This window comes from Nyctereutes procyonoides, unplaced genomic scaffold (assembly GCF_905146905.1).
Source record: "Nyctereutes procyonoides isolate TBG_1078 unplaced genomic scaffold, NYPRO_anot_genome, whole genome shotgun sequence".
Taxonomy (NCBI): domain Eukaryota; kingdom Metazoa; phylum Chordata; class Mammalia; order Carnivora; family Canidae; genus Nyctereutes; species Nyctereutes procyonoides.
In genome coordinates, this window is record NW_026575024.1 from 18451859 (window position 1) to 18471862 (window position 20004).

General features: G+C 40.6%; 1 protein-coding gene across 4 annotated transcripts in view; it reads left to right on the forward strand.

Annotated features, from left to right (window-relative positions):
• Positions 1-20004, forward strand: part of CHD6 (chromodomain helicase DNA binding protein 6) — a 203486-nt gene that overhangs the window by 155050 nt on the left and 28432 nt on the right. For all 4 annotated transcript variants that reach the window (XM_055346281.1, XM_055346261.1, XM_055346291.1 and 1 more), the window contains 4 exons: positions 1785-1874; positions 4227-4330; positions 9546-9675; positions 11472-11532. In XM_055346281.1, the coding sequence (XP_055202256.1) occupies positions 1785-1874; positions 4227-4330; positions 9546-9675; positions 11472-11532 (385 nt within the window). The remainder of the gene's footprint in view (positions 1-1784; positions 1875-4226; positions 4331-9545; positions 9676-11471; positions 11533-20004) is intronic.

The following is a 20004-nucleotide window of genomic DNA, read 5'->3' on the forward strand; positions in this document are numbered from 1 at the left end:
TTAAATTATATTCCCTTCTGTTGTAGATATTACCAAATACCAACATATCTCTGTTTAGAGAAATAGAGACAGCTCTTTCATTTTCAGAAAAGCCTTCCTGCAGTTGGGCTAGATCTAAGCAGGCAGGAATACCATACCTAAGACCTCCTCATTCCAGTTCCTACTAAGGAGGTCAGCAGCTATTGTCAGCAAGATAGAAGGATTAGTGGCTTTTATAAATTCTTAGAGTTCTTATTGTCTGAGCTTTAAAAAAAAATAAATCTCAAAATTATTTGAGTTGATTGACAGCTGAGGTAAGAAATGGCATACTGGAAAAATAAGCACGTTCTTTCCATTCTTAAAATTCTAATTTTGTGTGTTGCCACCTACTACTTGAGCCCACGGTGGCACTTTATGTATTTTTTAAAAATTATCAAAAATAACCTTTCCTCCCACCTCTGATTCCCATTTCCCCCTCCAGAGGCAGCCACTGCTAACCTGGTTCTTCCAGGGATATTCTGGGCATGGACCAGCTTAGGTGAATGTACAGCCTCCCTAAAATAACATACATTTTATATACTGTTTGTGCTCTGTGCTCTATTTCTCTCTTTTTAAAATAACTTATATGGAGATCAGTTCCTGTGTATGTAAATGGACCTTTATTTTTAATAGCTGGCCTTTACTCTTGCCTGGTTTTTAACAAGTTACAAGTGGGATCCCTGGGTGGCGCAGCAGTTTGGCGCCTGCCTTTGGCCCAGGGCGCGATCCTGGAGACCCGGGATCGAATCCCACGTCAGGCTCCTGGTGCATGGAGCCTGCTTCTCCCTCTGCCTATGTCTCTGCCTCTTACTCTCTCTCTGTGACTATAATAGATAGATAGATAGATAGATAGATAGATAGATAGATAGATAGATAGATAGATAGAAATAACAAGTTACAAGTCCTTCTCTGTATATGAGGCTAATCGGATATGAAGCATCTCCTTGGATAACTTCTCTATGCCTACCCTTACCTTCACCCTGTTTCTGAGTGCATTTAGCCTTCCTCACCCTCACTCACGCCCCACCCTCCCCACCCCACCCCCGCCCCCAGTCGTCTTCTCTACTGTAATTCCTTCCTGGTTGGCCTCTTTTCACAATTAAGATGTTATAGGCTTTTCAGGAACAGGGCTAAATTGCTTAATTATGTGCCTCACAGTACCCAGCATGGTTGCCCAACAAATACTTGCTTAATTGACTTGTCTCAAACAGTTTGGTGCCTGTCCTTGGACCTTGAGTGTGCTCTCTGCAGAATCCAGGGAACTGAGCACCTCAGGAGAGAAGATGTGATTAAGCTTAGGCAGTATTGCCATGAAAAAGACTTGTAAATATACATTTCATTTTTAACTACATGCAAGTGAAACTAAAAACAGCACCATTGAACATGACCTACTCTTCAGTAAATTAGTAAACTGGTAACCAGCTTCTTGGAGGGCAGCACTGCCTGAGAGCTCATTGTTGAGGAGTGGGGTACTGACTACTCTTATAGACCAGAACAGGTAAGTGTTTCTGCTGCTGTCCAGTGCTTACAGGGTGACCTAACAGATGACTAGTGAGATACATTTTTCTGTGTAAAATGGGGATAATCACAGTAGCATCTGTTATTATAGTACCTTGGGTTTTGTTTTTCTAGTGCTTTCAGATATTATTTCACGTCACTAATGACATAGGAATTCCCAGAATTTCCTTGTGTCCACTTGGGGGTGGCAGCCTATAGGCAGCCCATGGGTTCTGACACATTTGCATTAATGTATTTACCTTTCACAGGGTACTTTTGCGAGTCCGGATGCTCTACTACCTAAAAGCTGAAATACTGGGAGAGGCAGCTGAGAAAGCGTTTGAAGGAACCCCTGCCAGGTAAACCAAGTCATCCGTAGCTCTCAGTGCTAATGAGCTGCCATAAGGTACTTGTTCATGGAGATGGACAAAGCTGCCTGTGCTTTGAGAGGCCTATGTTTGCACCCAGCCTAGGGTCAATTACCTACATGGTGGAACAGGCAGGTCTCTAACATGTAAAATGAAGGAGAAATCTTTCTCCACAGCACAGTTTTCGGTGAGGTTTTGAGTTAGTTTGCTTTTCTTAATGGTTTTGTAACATTGGTTTGAATAGTCATTTCTCTGTCTTAACTCGTCATTCTGGGATGAGTATTCACACTCTGAGTCATTGTGGGTTGAATAGTCATACTTTGATACGTTTGGTCCAACAGGTATGCACTAGGCATTTTGCTCAAAATCCCACTCTTGGCCGTAGTGCTCTTCCACATTGGAGCAGTTCTCTGTATTTGCTAATCATACTGATAATACCTGATACCCTGTTTGATTGTTTGCACCTTAGTTTTGTAAACTAGTGTTTCCAAAACTATAGAATCCTATGGGAATCTCCCAATATGTCAGAGAATGAGGCCCCCATGCTCCCACCTACCACTTGATGAAGCCAGACAGCCTCCTTCACCTTCCCCAGATGCGCTGTTTTCTCTGGCCCTTTTTGATGCCCATCATTCCCAGAGAAAACCAGAAGGAGTGATATTTCATCTGAGCTTTGGGATTACCTATGGCCAGGGTTTCTTCTTCCTTTTTTTTTTTTTTTTTTTTCCATTAAGCAGTCCTAATGGCTTTAGTGGTCATGAGGGCACTGGAAAAGAGAGAATATACTTTCTGTAGTTACTGTAGTCATTTTTAGTAGGTATTGGGAGCTTGAGTGCTCTGGTAAAAAGATTCAGTTCATGAGTCATAGAAATGCAGCAGAATTCAACATGATCATTTCTGTCAGGTGTTACCTGGCAGAAATAATCTACCTCAGCTTCCTCATCCCACTATCAGATGCTTTCTTAGACCATGTAGATGGAAGGAGACCATGTAGATGGAAGGAGCTAGGTACAGCACAGAGAGTCCATTACCCACCCCTTTCCTCCTTTCCTCTGCTCTCCTCACTCCTGGCTGTTATGGGTCCTTACTGTGCCATGAGGAATGAATAACAGTTCATCCCAGAAAAGTCACTTAGCTCATGGCACCACTCTGGCAGAACAGTGGGCCCTACAACAAGAGCCAGATAGAGCACTGCCTGGAAAGGTAGGGCCATGGACCACCATTCCCACAGAGGTAGCTGGCCCTGAGGAGGAACAGTTAGCTGTGTGTCACAAGAAGAGCTTGATGGAAGAAGAAATTTGAGATGCTATAGAGGAGCCATCCCAGAAAGTGGGTAAAAGGAACCATCAGGTGAATTTTTCTCCCCCAGACCCAAAGCCTTAAAGAGTAAGGACTATGCTCAGGCAAATGAAGACCGGGAGCTAAGGGTCCATGTGAGCTTTCAGAACATGGACAGAATTCATTCAGTGAGGGGCTAATGGCACAGGCCTACTCGGCCTGTATGTCTGCTCCCTAGGGCAAATTATGTTCATCCCTTTGGCCAGGAGCAGGGCAATTGGTGTTCTGTTTTGTTTTGTTTTTTAAGATTATTTATTTAACTATTCATGAGAGACACAGAGAAAGAGGCAGAGATACAGGCAGAGGGAGAAGCAGGCTCCCCACAGGAAGCCCCATGTGGGACTTGATCCCAGGATCACACCATGAGCCAAAGGCAGATGTTCAACCACTGAGCCACCCAGGTGCTCCTGGTGATCAGTTTTGACCCAGCAGACCACTCACTGCCAGACGGTGCCACCTAATGTGGGACCTGTCCTCTGAAAGACTGTCTTCATATCCTGGAATGTACCAGTGCTGACTGCCTTATTCTCAAACAGTGCTTGAGATCTCTACATGTTGAACCAAGATGATTCGGGCACTTTTCAGCATTTGATTGTGTATGAATTTGACAATATGAAGATTGTTCTACCTGCAGTTGACCAATATATTGATGATGTTTGCTGTGGTTCTCAACTGGAGATGGCTATCTACATTATATATGTGGATCCCAAGGCCCCACCCTATACTGACTTGATGTGTTCTCCAAGAGGTGCTTCAGGATTCTGTGTCAGTCAGTCTAAGGTGAAGCCTGGAAATCAAGTACATATGTGGAAATAGCTCACTGGGTGGGCGTGATGGAAAGTCCTGGTGAAGAAACCTTGGCCCGCCTCCTTCTAAATCCTTATAACTTCAGCCTCTTAGCACTCAACCAGGAATGTTGCTGAATACCAGGGGTCAGCCAGTAGCTCTTGCATTGTTTTCTGTCTACGTTGAAGGAACTCTGAGTCCATGCCCTTCCTTCCACAGGGAACTAGAAGTGCCTCTGCCTGACATTGACTACGTGGAGATCCCAGTGGATTGGTGGGACGCTGAGGCTGATAAATCCCTTCTGATAGGCGTGTTCAAACATGGTGTGTATTTCAGTGAGTGCTCTCCCTTTCCTGAGAAACTCTATAGCCTGCTGCACATCTTTGGTAGGAAGTATAGCCTCACCTCTGTCCTCTCAGATAAATGTGTGAGTCATGAAAATATGGTGAATGTTAATATCAGTGAGGACCTTTACAAGGGCTGTTGTGGTTCACTGTCAGTCCTTGGACTGCCTCACTCTCCTTCACTTTAGAACCCCAGCATCTGGCCTAGTGCCTGGCACATAATAGGCACACAGCATTTCTTGAGTGAAGGAATGAATAAATGGGAAAATGTTGGGTTTTAGCATTTCATATGTATGTAGAATTCTAACATCATTTTAGGTTATCTACACATTCCTAGTGTGTATCATTTTGCCCCATTGGTATAAAAATTTAAGAATACAAGATGGTGTTCTTTTTTTAAAATGTGGTAACCAAGAGTCCAGAGAACTGAGAGAGGTTTTGAGCTTGGAGAAACTGAAATAAATGTCCCCTTTCTTCACTTCCACCACTGTCTAAGTACTTTCCCTTGCCCTCAGCCAGCAGTCAAGGTGAATGATGGAAGCACCACATGATAGTCGCCGTAATGTGCCTGGTAGATACCTTTCCTGTTAAGGTATCCTTTCCGGTTAGTTAACTGAAATCTTACACTGGAGAGCAGGATTTAAAGTGGAGAGAGCTGGTCATATCTGGCTTTTACTTGTCAGCTCTGCCACTTACTAAATGTAAGACCTTGAACAAATCATAAATTTCTCTGACCAGTTTCCTCATCTGTACCATAGGGATAGTATCAAAACAGCTTACCTGGAGGGTTGTTTGAAGATTCAATGAGACCATGTATGTAGACTGCCTAGGGCAGGGCTCAGCAGTAGATAGAAGCGTAGGAGATGTTTAGTGCTCTTCTGCTATTACTTGCTGTTCTTGCTTTGGAAAGTTAACTTTCTTAGACATCCCTAATCAGTAGAATTTCCAAATCAGTAGAATTCAACATTTGGAGGCCAACCAATCACATTTACTTAACAACTATGCCGGTGCATATTTTAATGAGGAATCCCCTCAAACTTGGAAGGGCTACCGAGAGCCCTTTGTCAGACCACTTGGGTTAGGATGAGCAGTGCTGTCCTTGAGAGCTACCTGTGATGATGGAAGGGTGTCCTGTCTCTGCACTGTCCACTGTGGAGTCCACTGGCCACATGTGACTATTGAACACTTGAGATATGGCTGGTACAACTGAGCAGCTATATTTTTAATTTTACATAATTTTTAATAAATTGAAATTTAAATAACCACATGTGGTACCTCTTTTGGACAGTGCAGGGCTGGAACTCAGCTCTGAAGTGGGAAGAAGAAACATGTGACCTCTCTTTTAAGCATAAGCAACCACAGTGCACCCAAAGCTTGGTTTCATTTAATTTGGGAAAGAACCTAAAGACAAATGGCCAGAGACAGCCAGATTCAGAGCATCTGCACATGGTGTGCAAGAAAATCCATTGATCCTGTGTCTCATTTCAGTGGTAGTTTTAGGGTGCATGACCACATCATTGGTGGAGAGAATATGATGTGGAAAAGGGACAAGATGAGAAGTCCCAGCAATAGGGCAAATAGAATCTACATGCTTCTGCTCCATCCCTCCTCTGACTCAGCACAAAAGCCTGACTGGGTTAGGACAATAATGTGAAACTACCTAGCTGCACATGAAACAGATAAAGGAAAATCCCCAAATGAAGAGGTCACTTAAAGCCAGAGCTGAAAGCTCACTGGTGGGACAGCAAACCAGAAGGATAGACTGGTTTTTTAATGCCTGCACAGAAAAAGGAAACAAGCCCCTCCAAGAAAGGAGGGCAAGAAAAGGCTCTTTGACTAGCCCAGGGAAGCAGAGATAGAAGAACATACTCCTGAGAAATAGATGGAGACATGGAAGAGAAGAAGTGGTGGAAGATAGAATGCAGTTGCCACGGAAGGAGTAAAGCAGGGTATGCCAGGCAAGTGCTAACCACAGCCAGAAACCAAACATGTTAAGACCTGGTATGGTGAAATCCATATCTTACAAAAGGTCTTTAAGGAAAGAAGGATGGTTTGGGATAAAGAGGGTCTTCACACAACGATGATAGGTATAATTCATGAGGAAGATGTGGCTAACAGTCTAGCCTCACAGTACGTTAGAGGACAGGACTCTCAGAGAGTTCAAGACCTTTTCTCTCCAAGGAAAAGCAAGTTATTACTGGCACCATATCTACTTGCTTTTTCATCCTTGATCAAAGTTTAGGTAGTGGGATTAATCAATTGATCTCTCTTCATTTTATATTAGGAATGTTCAAGGGTCAACCAGATGGTGTCTAAGGTCACTTCCTTATCTAAAACTCTTCTGCTCTATGAAGCAGTTTAGGAGGGTATAAGTTAATGATTCCTGAGTGTTTCCTGAGCACGCCGTGAGGTCTTTAATCCCATGAGATACCCCCAGATTGCTAGTTGAGGTGAACTCAGTACTAGTCATATTCAGGGCTGAGGGCATGTGCATGATGATGCCTGAAGTGGCTGATTATAGCATACGATGACTTTAAACATACTGTAAAGATGGGACAACCCGGCCTCTGTACCCAGTGCTAGGGGACTGGATCTAAACCACACATGCACACCTGACTTACCCTTGCACAAAACCAGCCATGTTTAGTTGGATGGTAACATTGGATCTACCCGGACTGCATTGGATAAATGCCTGTAGTTGGCTTCATGGGCTCATCCTCCTTGGGGTCTTCCAGAATCCAAAACATCCTCCCCCGGACTAGATGCTGCCCATCAGACATTCCATGAGCATAAGCTTAGACCTATCCTCATCTAGGTAACACACCTGACCGCCCCTATATAACTTGGCCCCACAACAGATCTTGCCAGGTGACAGGCTCCCAGATACCTAGCAGCTGGTAGAGATGCAACATTTTCAGGAAGCGAAGCTATCTGGTATTCACTTTCCAGGAATTTGTGTCAGGAAGCCCTCTGCCTCACATCCATCCCATGGAGGCCTAAGTATGAGCTGTGACACTGCCACCATTTTCTTTGTTAAGAAACACAGCCATCTGTTGTCTGAAATTTTAGGGCTCCTTCAGTCTAACCCAGACATAGCCTGCTACAGCCCTACTTAGATCAGAAGGATATACCCGTGGTTCCACCTCTCAGCTGACCTCTGTGCAAGAATTACCTGTACCTATGGTTATTTACAGCAGGAGGGGCTCTGTAGCAAACCTGTTCTGAATGAGGCTCTCAGTGGCTCTCAGTTGCATTGACTGACTACGGCCCTCTAGGGCAGCCTAGATTTCTGTAATTTTCATTAAGATAAGAGTTTAGTATTTTTGTTTATATTCTTAGAAAGGAGCTTTTAGACTGAAGAGGTAAGCAGCCCACACCCTTCAAAGGCTGTCATAGATGTATTTATTAGCATTGCTCTTAGAGCACTGACAACTCTATAGGGCAGTTGGTGGGGTTTCCTAGGGGACTGAATCAGTCACTCTTCCTTGCTTCCAGCTTCATAGCTCACTGAGAAATAGGAATGCAGAATCTGTCTAGACTCTGGACCCACACAAGATAAGAGAAAGTCTGCGGAGTAGAAGCAAAGCCAGGTAGTAGGCTGCTAAATTCGCCTGGCCTGCTTTATGCCCTTGTCAAACACAGAGCACCTGAAGGCAGGACACTCTCCCAGGAGTAAAAGGCTGGTGGAGAAGGCTTTCAACTTCTCACCTATCAGATGAAGCACCCCTCTTTTCATGGGGAGCAGCAGTTGGAGATAGTGGCAGGAATTTCCTCAAGGCATCAGGAGAGTTGAGAACATTTCCGTTTTGCCGTAAGTTGTGGTAGAACACGGGAAGAGGGTGTAAATCTTTCTATAACGATTATTGAAAGAGAATCTGGGCAAAACTGACTTTGTCAAGCATGTATGGTGTTGGGCCCCACACTAGATACTGAATGTGTAATGATGAGAAAAAACAGACCCAGATTCTTTTCCTAAGGAGCCCACAATCTCATGAGACAGACTGAACAGTAATGAAATAATCACCCTAAGAAATAGTGAATAAAGAAGAGCATAAGGCATCGCAGTTTCTCCTGCCATGTGCCTCATGCAGACAGCACCTGTCATTGAGATGACAGAAGAGTCATTTTGGATTAAAAGATAAAGTACCTGCAGCTCCTAAGAGAGAGAGAGAGAGAGTACCAGGTGCTGCCTACAGAGTGGAGAATAGAACTGCATCCACAGCGATGTGGAGCAAAACCCCACGCAGAAGTGAAATACACACCAAAGTAACATCCAGTCTGTTCTTCACACCCGTGGTGGTTCTCGTTTTAGGTGCAGCATTTCCATCACTTGTGATGGGCTCTCTGTACATACTGGAAATGGACTTCGTTTCCTGGGAGCAACATGGAAAGGGTTTTGACTATCTTGAAAGCGCTTGCCCCAAGATAGTTTGCTCTAACAATAAGATTTGGATCTTTTCCGTGACCAAATACTAGCTCATTATCAGGTTATATTAGACTCAATAAAATAATAACAGATTCTCATGCCTGGCATTATCAAAGTAAAAGTGATGTTATTTCATTGTTTTGGCTCCCTTTCAAGGGTCTCTTCTGAATCAAATATGTTCATTTGACTCTGTTTGACTTTGGGGATGTGGTAAGGGGTAATTCCAAAGCCCTGGCCAGTGGATTTGGATTTCACACCAAATGGGTGAATATGGAGGCAGTAGATTGTTTTTAATCTGATTAACAACCACAGTAGATCTCCTTGTATTTTATCCCCTGCATCCATCACTTAGTTCAGTTTCTAAGACATGGGATAAAATTGGACTATCAGAAAACAAGGCCCATTCAGAAGGTAACAAGGTGTCCAGAAGTGGAGGATGAAGAAAAGTTGCAAAACCAACTTGCCTGATTCCCTTTGCTATCCAAAAGAAGTAAACAAGTGAGCATTGCATCTGTACCTTGTGTCTCTTCATGGACACAGAATATTTACGTAAGCTTTTATTTTTGGTCAAACACTACTCAGAGGCATATACTTTAGCTCAAGGATCTTCCTCTGATAGGAATTCTTAGAGGATTCAATTCTTCTTAAATAGTGTTCTTGATTGTTTTATTTTTCACTTAATAAGGGAAACAAATCGATTGTACAGTGTCCGGGGTAGATTTTGTGAATTCTAACATGACTTCTAAAATTTCTCATTACCCCTATCAGGGTATGAGAGGTACAATGCCATGCGAGCTGACCCAGCACTTTGCTTCCTGGAGAAAGTCGGGATGCCAGATGAGAAGTCCCTTTCTGCAGAACAAGGTGTTACGGATGGGACCTCAGACATTCCTGAAAGGTGAGCCATCTGTGATATGACGTGTTATGCCATGAATCTGACCCCCTCCATGTATATCCAGCATTCTCACTGTCTCTTCCTCAAACCTAGCATCTTCCCTAAATCTTGCCATGCTGGAACTACTTTCTAAAATTACTGCATTGGTTATATCCTATTCTTCCTCAGGCCTTTTCTTTGACTTCTAAACCAAATACCAAATGCCAATTTTGTTCTTTTGAACCAAATACCAGTTTTGTTCTTATGGGTTCCTCAAATTGCCCACCATCCTACTCTACTTGTCCCTTGTCTGGTTAGAGGATTCTTGAGGAATTCAGACCCTTCATACCTGGCAGAAAGCTAAGAGGCACTGCAAGAACAGGCTTCCTGACCTTGAAATGCCTCAGATGAAATTCTGGCATTATTTAAGAATGTGTTGTCCATGAGTAAGGTGAATTAGGAGCCACTGCTCGATGGCTGTGGCATTTAGGCCTTATTTATGGATTGTGTGCAAAAATATGGAGGCATCTCCTTTGGCTGAATTTTACTTACTGTGGGCACAACCCCCAAATCTGTAAATTCATTGGAAAGCTAAATAAACAACTAGAAACTGTGGTGCTCTAAAAAATATATATATACATTATAATCATATATATTTACATATATAAATAAATATTAAATGTTATATTAATATTACGTATATTTTATATATGATAATATATATGTAAGGAATACATAATGTGTATCTCTTAGCTTGTATTTGGTAAGCTTTGAACTGATCTTCCCCCTAAAGTAGCAGATACTGCTCTCCATTGCCTAGGGCTGTGGTCAGGCCTAACCAGGAGCTCCTAACTACCAGGAGCTTCTGACTACTTGCTAAGGCCAAGAAAAGAGTGAGATACATTTTCCATCTGTCCTTAAGCCGTGATAAACACTTGAGCTACTATAAAGTTCTCTGCTCCAAAGAGAAATTTCCTCCGAGCAGATAATAAAGAATCACTTGGAGAAATGTTAGCAGAAGCCCAAGTGCATGGTGATGCTACTGGTAGATGTAGGGGAAAACACTACGTGGGTAAGGTACATCTACCTGAATGTAGATGAAGTTTACATTTATGTGGGGCATCTGTTCTTCCTATAGTTAAGCAGTGAGAGATAGTTAAGGTAGGAGAGATTCTACTGCCTCCAGGACCTGAGCTGCAATGATAAGAATATTTGAGACAGGAGCACTTCAAAGTCAGTTTGAGGACAAATCATGAAAAAGATAGGCATCAGCAATAGTTAAGCCCACAGAAAGTGTTAGGCAGCTAAGCTTGAGGTAGGTATCTGCAGGGAAAGGGTAAAATCCCTTCCCTTACTGGCAATAGCAGCTCTGCTTCCTCCTGAGGAAGGGACTGCCACCAAATGAAGCATTCTGCCTGAAGCTTCACTCCACTCTTGGGGGAAGGGGTTGGGAATGCTTCAGGACTGGCCGGGTTTGCAAAGGCCTCAGTCTCTGGAGTCTGTTCTTTTATCAAAGGCCCATGTTCAGGTAACTCTCAATGGGCAGTAATGACCTTGCCCATGACAGTATCACTGTCAGACAGCTGGCCTCTGAACTTATCTGAGTAGATCATGAGTCTCTTGCTGAAGTCTTGATTGAGTGGAGGTCCTTGCCTGTAGAAGTTATAACACTGGTAGAAACCAAGATTTTGGGGCCTGTGAGAAAAAGGATCCTAATTTTCCTTCTGGTTAGTGCTTGGGAGGGTGCCTCTTGCAAGCATTCTGGTTGCAAAATAGTTCCTAGGTGATGCGTGGTAACTTTTTATTTTGCTTTTATTTAGAGGCAATATGGATAAAGAAGACAACACTGAAGACAAGTTAGATGGCCTGCAGAAGCAAATGGTAAGTCACATGTGCTGTGTCGAGAAAAATCCCCCTCTTGGCAGTCAAGCTTGAGCTTGATTGCAATGCTGCAGTTGCATTGCATTTTCCCCAGCATTTTATTATAAAACTGTCAACATACAGACTGCATTGCACTTTTATTCTAGTCAAAATTTTGATTTTGGTATAATTGCAGATTTTAGATGCAATTGTAAGATAAAACAGAGTGATCCCCTGTGCCTTTTATCCTATTTCCTCCCATGGGAACATTTTGCAAAATGATAGTACAGTATCACAACCAAGATACTAACATTGTTAGAGTCAAGATACAGAATGTTTCTGTGACCACAGAGATTCATCATGTTGCCCTTTATAGCCACATCCACTTTCCCCCCTTCACCTCCTTTTTTTTTTTTAAGATTATTTATTTATTTATTTATTTATTTATTTATTTATTTATTTATTTATAAGAATACACAGAGAGGGGAAAGAAAGAGAGAGAGAGAAGAGAGAGAGAGAGAGAGAGAGAGAGAAAGAGGCAGGCAGGCAGAGACACAGGCAGAGAGAGAAGCAGGCTCCATGCAGGGAGCCCAACATGGGACTCGATCCTGGGTCTCCAGGATCACGCCCTGGGCTGAGGCGGCGCTAAACCGCTGAGCCACCCGGGCTGCCCTTAACCTCCTTTTTAATCGGAGGCAACCACTAACCTATTCTCCACTTTTATAATTTGTTATTTTGATTATCTCTTAAGATTATGTAGTAATAATTTAAGAATATATATTATTAAATGGAATCATAACAACAAGGGGCCCTTAGGGATTAGCATTTGTCATAATTCCCTATAGAGTGTTTCTGTTTTCTGTAACGGTAATGCCCTCCTTTTCATTGCTGCGTAGCAGTCCTTGGTGTGGATGTCCAAGTTTGACCGTACATCCATGTGCAGGATACGTGCATTGTCTCCAGTTTTCGACTATTACAAATACCTCTGTAAACACTTGTGTACAGATTTTGCGTGACTACACATTCCCATTTCTGTGAGATAAATGTCCCTGAGTACAACTGCTGGGTCATACAGTTGCTACATGTTTTACTTTTTTTGAAAAACTGCCAAGCTATTTCCACCGTGGCTATACCCCTTCACCATTCCCACCAGCTGCATAGGAGTGATCCACTTTCTCCTCATCTTTTGTTAGCTCCTGGTTATGATCTTAATCAAGCCATTCTGATATGTATTTAGTGATACCTAGTTGTGGTTTTATGTTACACTTTCCTAATAGCTAATGATGTTTAAACATCTTTTTATGGGTTTAATTGCCATCTGTAAGCCTCTCCAGTGAAGCGTTTCCTCATGTCTTTTACCCATTTTCTAATTGCATTGTTTCTTTGTTTTCCTGTTGCTATTTGAAAGTTCTTTAAATATTCCAGATACCAGACTTTTGTCAGATATGTGGTTGGCAAGTATATTCTTCCACCTATAGTTTATCTTTTTATCCTATTCACATTATATTTCACAGAACAACGGTTTTTAATTTTGTAAAAGTTCAGGTACCAATTTTTCTTTTTATGGGTCATGCTTTTGGTTTTAAGTGTAAGAACTCTGCCTATCTGTGGATCTCAACAGTTTTCTTCTGTGTTTTCTACTAAAAGTTTTTTAGTTTAACATGTAAGTCTGTGGTCCATTTTGTTATTTTTCATGTAAATGGAGAGAATTAGATTAAGGTTCTTTTTTTAACCTGTTGCTGTCCAATTGCTCTAGAACCATTTGTTTTAAAAAGTTCTCTTTTCTACATTGAACTTTTGCACCTTTGTCAAAATATCAATTGAGCGCATTTGTGTAGATCTATTTATGGGTTCTTTACTCTGTTCCTTTGTTCTGTTTGTCTACTCCTCTGCCAGTAGCATGTAGTATCAGTTAATGTAGCTATATCACAAATCTTAAAATTGGGAAGACTGATTCCTCCCACTTTTTCAAAATTGTTTTAGCTTTTGTTCCTTTGCCTTTCCATATAAATTTTAGAATACTTTTATCTATATCTATAAAAGTTCTTGCTGGGATCTTCTAGGAATTGCATTAAATCCATATATCATTTTGAGGAGAATTGACCTTTACTATATTGAACCTTACTATATATCTCTCTTTTTATTTCGATTTTGATATCTGATTTCTTTCATCACTGTTTTATAGTTTTTCAGCACACAGTTTCTTTTTTTTTTTTTTAAGATTTTATTTATTTATTCATAAGACAGGCAGAAACACAAGCAGAGGGAGAAGCAGGCTCCCCATGGGGAGCCTGATGCAGAACTTGATCCCAGGACCCTGGGATCACGACCTGAGCCAAAGGCAGATGCTCAACCACTGAGCCACCCAGGTGTCCCCAGCACATAATTTCTGTACATGTTTGTAGATTCATATCTAAGTATTTCATTTTCTTTGGTGTGATTGTAAATGGGGTTCTATTTCTGCTTTATCTTATATCCTGCAAACTTGCTCAGTGCAATTTCAATTTAAGGTATTTTGAGATTTTCTATATCAACAACCCTGTCATCTGCGAAGATGGGTAGTGTTATATCTTCTTTTCTAAAATGTATGCCTTGTATTTCTCTTTCTTGCCATATTGCACTGTCTAAAACTTCCAGGACTGTGTTGAATGAATGCTGAGAGCAGACATTCTTGCCTTGTTCCTGATCTTAGGAGGAATACATTCAGTCTTTCATCATTAAATATAATGTTAGGTCTGAGTTTTTTGTAGGTGTTTATCGAAGATGCGACATTCCCCTGTATCCCTAGTTTTCTGAGAATTTTTATCATGAATTGATGTTGAATTTTGTCAAATGCAATTTTTGCACCAATTGTTATGATCATGTGGTATTTCTTATTTAGCCTATTAATATGGTAGATTACATTGATTTTCAAATATTGAATCAGCTTTGCATCCCTGGATAAACTGGAATAAAATCCACTCAGTCATGATGTATAATTCTTATTGTTGAATTCTATTTGTTAATATTGTGTTAAGGATTTTTATATGTATATTCATGAGGGATATTGGTCTATCTATAGTTGCCTTTCAGTACTGTCTTTGTCTGCTTTTGATATTAGGGTAATGTTAGCTATATAAATAAATTGGATATTCCATCCAACTATTTTCTGATAGAGATTGTCTAGAAGTGGTATTAATTTTTTTAATGTTTAGTAGAATTCTCCAGTGAAACCAGCCTGGAGATTCCTTTTTGAGATAGTTTTTAAATTATGAAACCAATTCTCGATTTTATATTGAGTAAATTGTGATAAGTTTGTGTTTTTCAAGGAATTTGGTCTATTTCATCTAAGTTGTCAGATTTGTGTGTTGAGTTGTTCCATTGTATCGTCTTATCCTCTTGATGGTCACAGAATTGTAGTGCTGTTCCTGTTTCCTTCTGGTGCTGGTCATTTGTATCTTCTCTCTCTCTTTCTATCTCTCTCTCTCTTTTTTTTTTTAATCTGTCCTACTAGAGATTTGTCTACTTTATCTTCTTGAATAATCACCTCTTTGTTTCAGTTCATCATCTTCTCTTTTAAATTTCATTGATTTAGGGGCGCTTGAATGGCTCAGTCAGTTGAGCATTTGCCTTCAGCTTGGGGTCCTCGAAGCAAGTCCCACGTTGGGCTTCCTGCTCAAGGAGCCTGCTTTTCCCTCTTCCTCTACCTCTTCCCCCTGCTCATGCTATCTTGCTCTGTCTCGCAAATAAATAAAATCTTAAAAATTAATAAATTTCATGGATTTCTACACTTTATTATTCCCTTCCTTCTGCTTGCCCTGGTTTTATTTTCCTTTTCTTTTTCTAGATTTTTGGAGTGGAGCTTAAATTACCATTTTGAGACTTTCCTGCTTGTTTAGTAGATATATTCAGTGCTGTAAATTTCCCTCTCATCAGTACTATAGCTACGTCCCACAAATTTTGCTATGTTGTATTATCATTTTCATTCAATTTAATATATTCTTAAAAAATTTCTCTTAAGACTTCCTCTTTAATCCATGGATCATTAGACATGTATTATTTCGTTTCCAAGTATTTGGAGATTTTTCTATTATCTTTCTGTTTTGTCTTTCTAGTTTGATTCTGTTGTGTTCAGAGAACCAACTGTTATTTCAGTTGTTTTAAATTTGTTATGGTTTGCTTTGTGGCCTAGGACGTGGTCTGTCTTGATGTATGTTCCATGGGCACTTGAAAAGCAATGTGTATTGTGCTGTTGCTGGGTACAATTAGGTTGACATAATCGCATAAATGATCATGTTGGTTCATAATGTTGAGTTCTTCTGTATCCTTGCTTATTTTCTGTCTGGTTGTTTCATTAGTTGTTGAGAGAGGAGTATTAAAGTCTCCAATAAAATTATCAATTGGTCTGTTTCTCCTTTCATTTGTATCAGTTTTTGCTTCACATATATATTTTGCAGCTCTGTTGTTTGGTGCATACACATTTAGGTTTGTTCTTAGGTAGATTGACTCTGCTATCGTTATGTAATGTCCATCTTTATTTACCTCTGATGGTTTGCTCTGTTCTGAAGCACACTTTATCTCACATTAATATAGCTACTTCTGATTTCCTTCCGTTAATGTTTGCATCTTAGAACTTTTTTTATTCTTTTACTCTCAGCCTTCTTTTATTGTTATACTTGAAGTTTTCTATAGACAGCATAAAGTTGGGTCACAGTTTTTAATGCATTATGCCAATCTCTGGTATTGAGTTGGTGTATTCAGCCCTTAATATTTAATGTAATTATTCAGACAGTAGGCTTAAGTCTGATATGTTATTATTTTCCCGATTTTTGATTATCTGTTTTCTTTTTCCTGTTTTTTCTCTGGGTTACTTGAACATTTTTATGATTCCTTTTTTCTTTATTTCTTATCTATATTGTTTTTTAACAGGTTTTTTGGTGGTTCTTCTACATATTTTATTATATATACATAAAGTATCACAGCACACTGGTATGATCATTCACCAGTTCAAGTGGAGTATAGAAACCTTACTACTAGTTTTATCTTTTTACCCTCACCTCATTTTTAATATAATGGTCTTAAATATTTCTTCCACATACATTTAGAACCATATCAGATGGGATGCCTGGGTGGCTCAGCAGTTGAGCGCCTGCCTTCGGCCCAGGGCATGATCCTGGAGACCAGGATTGGGAACCACATCAGGCTCCCTGCATGGAGCCTGCTTCTCTCTGCCTATGTCTCTGCCTCTATCTCTCTCTCTGTGTCTCTCATGAATAAATAAATAAAATCTTTTAAAAAAAAAACATATCAGACAATGTTCAACTTTTGCTGCATGTATCAGTATAATTTAGAAAAGTGAAGAGGAGAAGGAGAGTCTCTGGTATTTACTTGTATTTTTGTTTACTGGATTCTTTCTTCTTTATGGTGTTCCAGGGTTTCTTCTTTCTGTTTAGAGAAATTCCTTTAGCCGTTCTTTTAGAGTAGCTCCAGTTGACATTTCTCTTAGCTTTTCTTTGTCTGAGAATGTCTTAATATCCCCTTCATTCCTGAAGGGTATATTCACTGGATACAGGATTCTGGGTTGACAGTTCTTTTCTTTCTGCTCTTGAAAGAATTGTGCCACTTTCTCCATGCTTTCTGATGAGAGATTTGCTGTCATTCAAGTTGTTTTTCCCCTGTAGGTAAGGAATCATTTCTCTCTTGCTACTTTCAAGATTTTTTTTATTTGTCTTTATGTTTCAGAAACTTAACCATGGTTTTTTTGTGTGTGGATTTCTTTTACTTCATCCTGTTTGGAATTTTCTCAGATTCTTGAATCTGTAGATTTAAGTCTTTTGCCAAAGTTTAGAGAGTTTTCAGCTATTATTTCTTCAAACCCTTTCTTTCCCCCTTCCTCTGAGCCTGATGATATGAACATTAGAACTTTTGTTACAGTCCCACAGGTCTCTGATACTCTATTTTTTAAATGTTTTTCTCTTGTTTACATTGGGTACTTTCTATTTTTCTGTCTTCAAGTTCTCTGATTTTTTTTCTTTTTCTCCTGCATTCTGCTGTTGAGACTGTCCATTGAGATTGAGTTGGTTTTTGTCTTTTTTTTTAAGATTTTATTCACTTATTCATGAGAGACACACACAGAGAGAGAGGCAGAGCCATAGACAGAGGGAGAACCAGGCTCCACACAGGGAGACGGATGCAGGACTTGATTCCAGAGTCCTGGGAGACCAAAAGCAGATGCTTAGCCACTGAGCCACCCAGGTGTCACTGTCTTGTTTTGTTTCTTAAGGTTGTTTTTGGTTATTGTAGTTTTCAAATCTATAATTTCTTTTTGGTTCTTCTTTGGATCTTTGTTTCTTTGCTGAGATTTTGTTTTTTCTTTTGTGGCAAGCATGTTCAGAGTTGCTCATTGATGAGCAACTTTAAATCCTTATTTCAAATTCCAAGATTTCTGTCATTCAGTGGTAAGCATTTATTGTCTTTTCATTCAGTTTGATATCTTCCTGTTTCTTAGTATGATAAGTGATTTTTTTTTTAACTGAAATCTGGACATTTTGGTATTTTATTGTAAGACTCAGCATCTTAGTTAAAAGTTCTGTTTTTGCTGACTACCTCTGATGCCTCCCTTCCAGGGGATTGGGGTAGGGACTGGGTACTACTTTGTTGCTACCAGGTAGGAGTAGAAATTCACATTTCCATCAGTCCCCAATGATACTTGAGGGGAATGTTTCTCATTATCGCTGAACAGGAGTGGAAATTCAGCTCCCCCATGGTGTTTGCTGACACCGTGAGTGGGGATGGGGGGAACTCATTACTTCTTCTCAGGGATGAAAGTCCCAGCTCTCTACTTGCCTTATTGATACTACCCAGCAGGGGCATGGGGTGCCCTGTTATAGCCTGGTGAAGGTAGAGGTCTAGATTCTCCACTTGGCCTTTGCTGGCATGGATTTGTTGAGCTAGTTTTTTGTGTTGTTGGGCTGGAGTGTAGTGGTTATTGTCATAACATTTTGTGTACTCCTAACCTGCTTTCTTCCTGGTCCTTTGCTAAAGAGAGCAGGCTTTTGTTGGGGTTGTTTGTTTTGTCTGCACCCTTTGGCATTTCCATAGCCAGCTTTTTCTCCAAATCTAGGATATATGTGGTCAAAAAGAAAACCCATGGAACTCACCACTGTGTCATTCCTTAGGTCCCAAAGTCCCTAGTTGGTTTGCCTTCTCTTCACCTTTCAGAGTCTTCTTTTGTCTGTTTCACATACAAAGTTCAGAGGTTTTAACTGTGCTTAGAGTAAGAAATAGGGAAATGTGCATCATCCCAGAAGCAGAAGTCTGCATTGCATGTTATGAATGAGTTTCTGGGGCTTTACATAAGCAGACTGAAACCTTACCAGGGCCCCAGCACCATTTGACCACACATGTTCTCTGGCTTTGAGTTATGGAGCAAATGAATCTGGTAGAATTCATGGATTCTAAATCCCAGAGGTTACTGTACAGTTTTCCCCAACTGAGTTCATTGCCAGGATCTCTCATCCTCTCGTCATCATCGCCCAAAAGTTTATCAATTCTTTTCTTTTGGTTCTAATTGGGAGAATGTGTGGTATTTACTTTGGCTTCTATCAGCTCTGATTCCTCTAACAGTAACAATGACATCACTTCCCCTAAAGTAAGAAATAATTATTGTTCAAAGATATGTTTCCGTATCTCCCCATGGTTTGAGAAGCATTGGATTGAAGCAAGTCAGTGTGAAACTTCTGACCCTGACCTAAAGGAAGTTGGGTTCTGATGTCGACAGTTGAAATCCAGGTTCTGCCATTCCGGTCCCTAAGCTTATCCTGTTACTCCTTTTGTCTGAAATTTGGGATATGTTTTTCCATAGACGGAACTCAAGTACCAGAGAAATGAAAGTAATACCTTATACTTAACAGAACTTTACTCTTTCCACAGCACCTTTTCCATTTGTTTCCATTGATCCTCACCTCGACTGAGTACAGTAAGCACTTCCAGTGTCATTGCTCTCATTGGAGGGCTGCAGACACAGGCTCGGGGACTTTAAAGGGCTTTGTCAAATTCTCACAGCTACCAGAGGATAGAATTCAGGCTAGATATTTTCTAGACATTCTGGTATTATGTTCTCTAATGAAGTGTTATTTTCATAGTCAAGGAAGTAGAAAGTATTTCAGCTACACATACATGTCACTTCTATGGAAAGGCAGCCACATACCAACTCTGAAAGCTGTTCACAGTCAGGTTTATACACTTAACTGATCCGTCTTTAATCTCAAGATATCTGGGCACCGAAGGGGTTGTGGCAGAATCGTAAAATAACTCATTTCCTTACAGTAGGGTTAAATACCTCCAGAACTACATTTTATTCATTTATGAAATTAATGCCTGTATTATTTATTTTGATTTTGAAATCCCAAAAACCTGGGCTATAGAATATAATCAAAAGCAGAGGGATCCCTGGGTGGCGCAGCGGTTTGGCGCCTGCCTTTGGCCTAGGGCGCGATCCTGGAGACCCGGGAT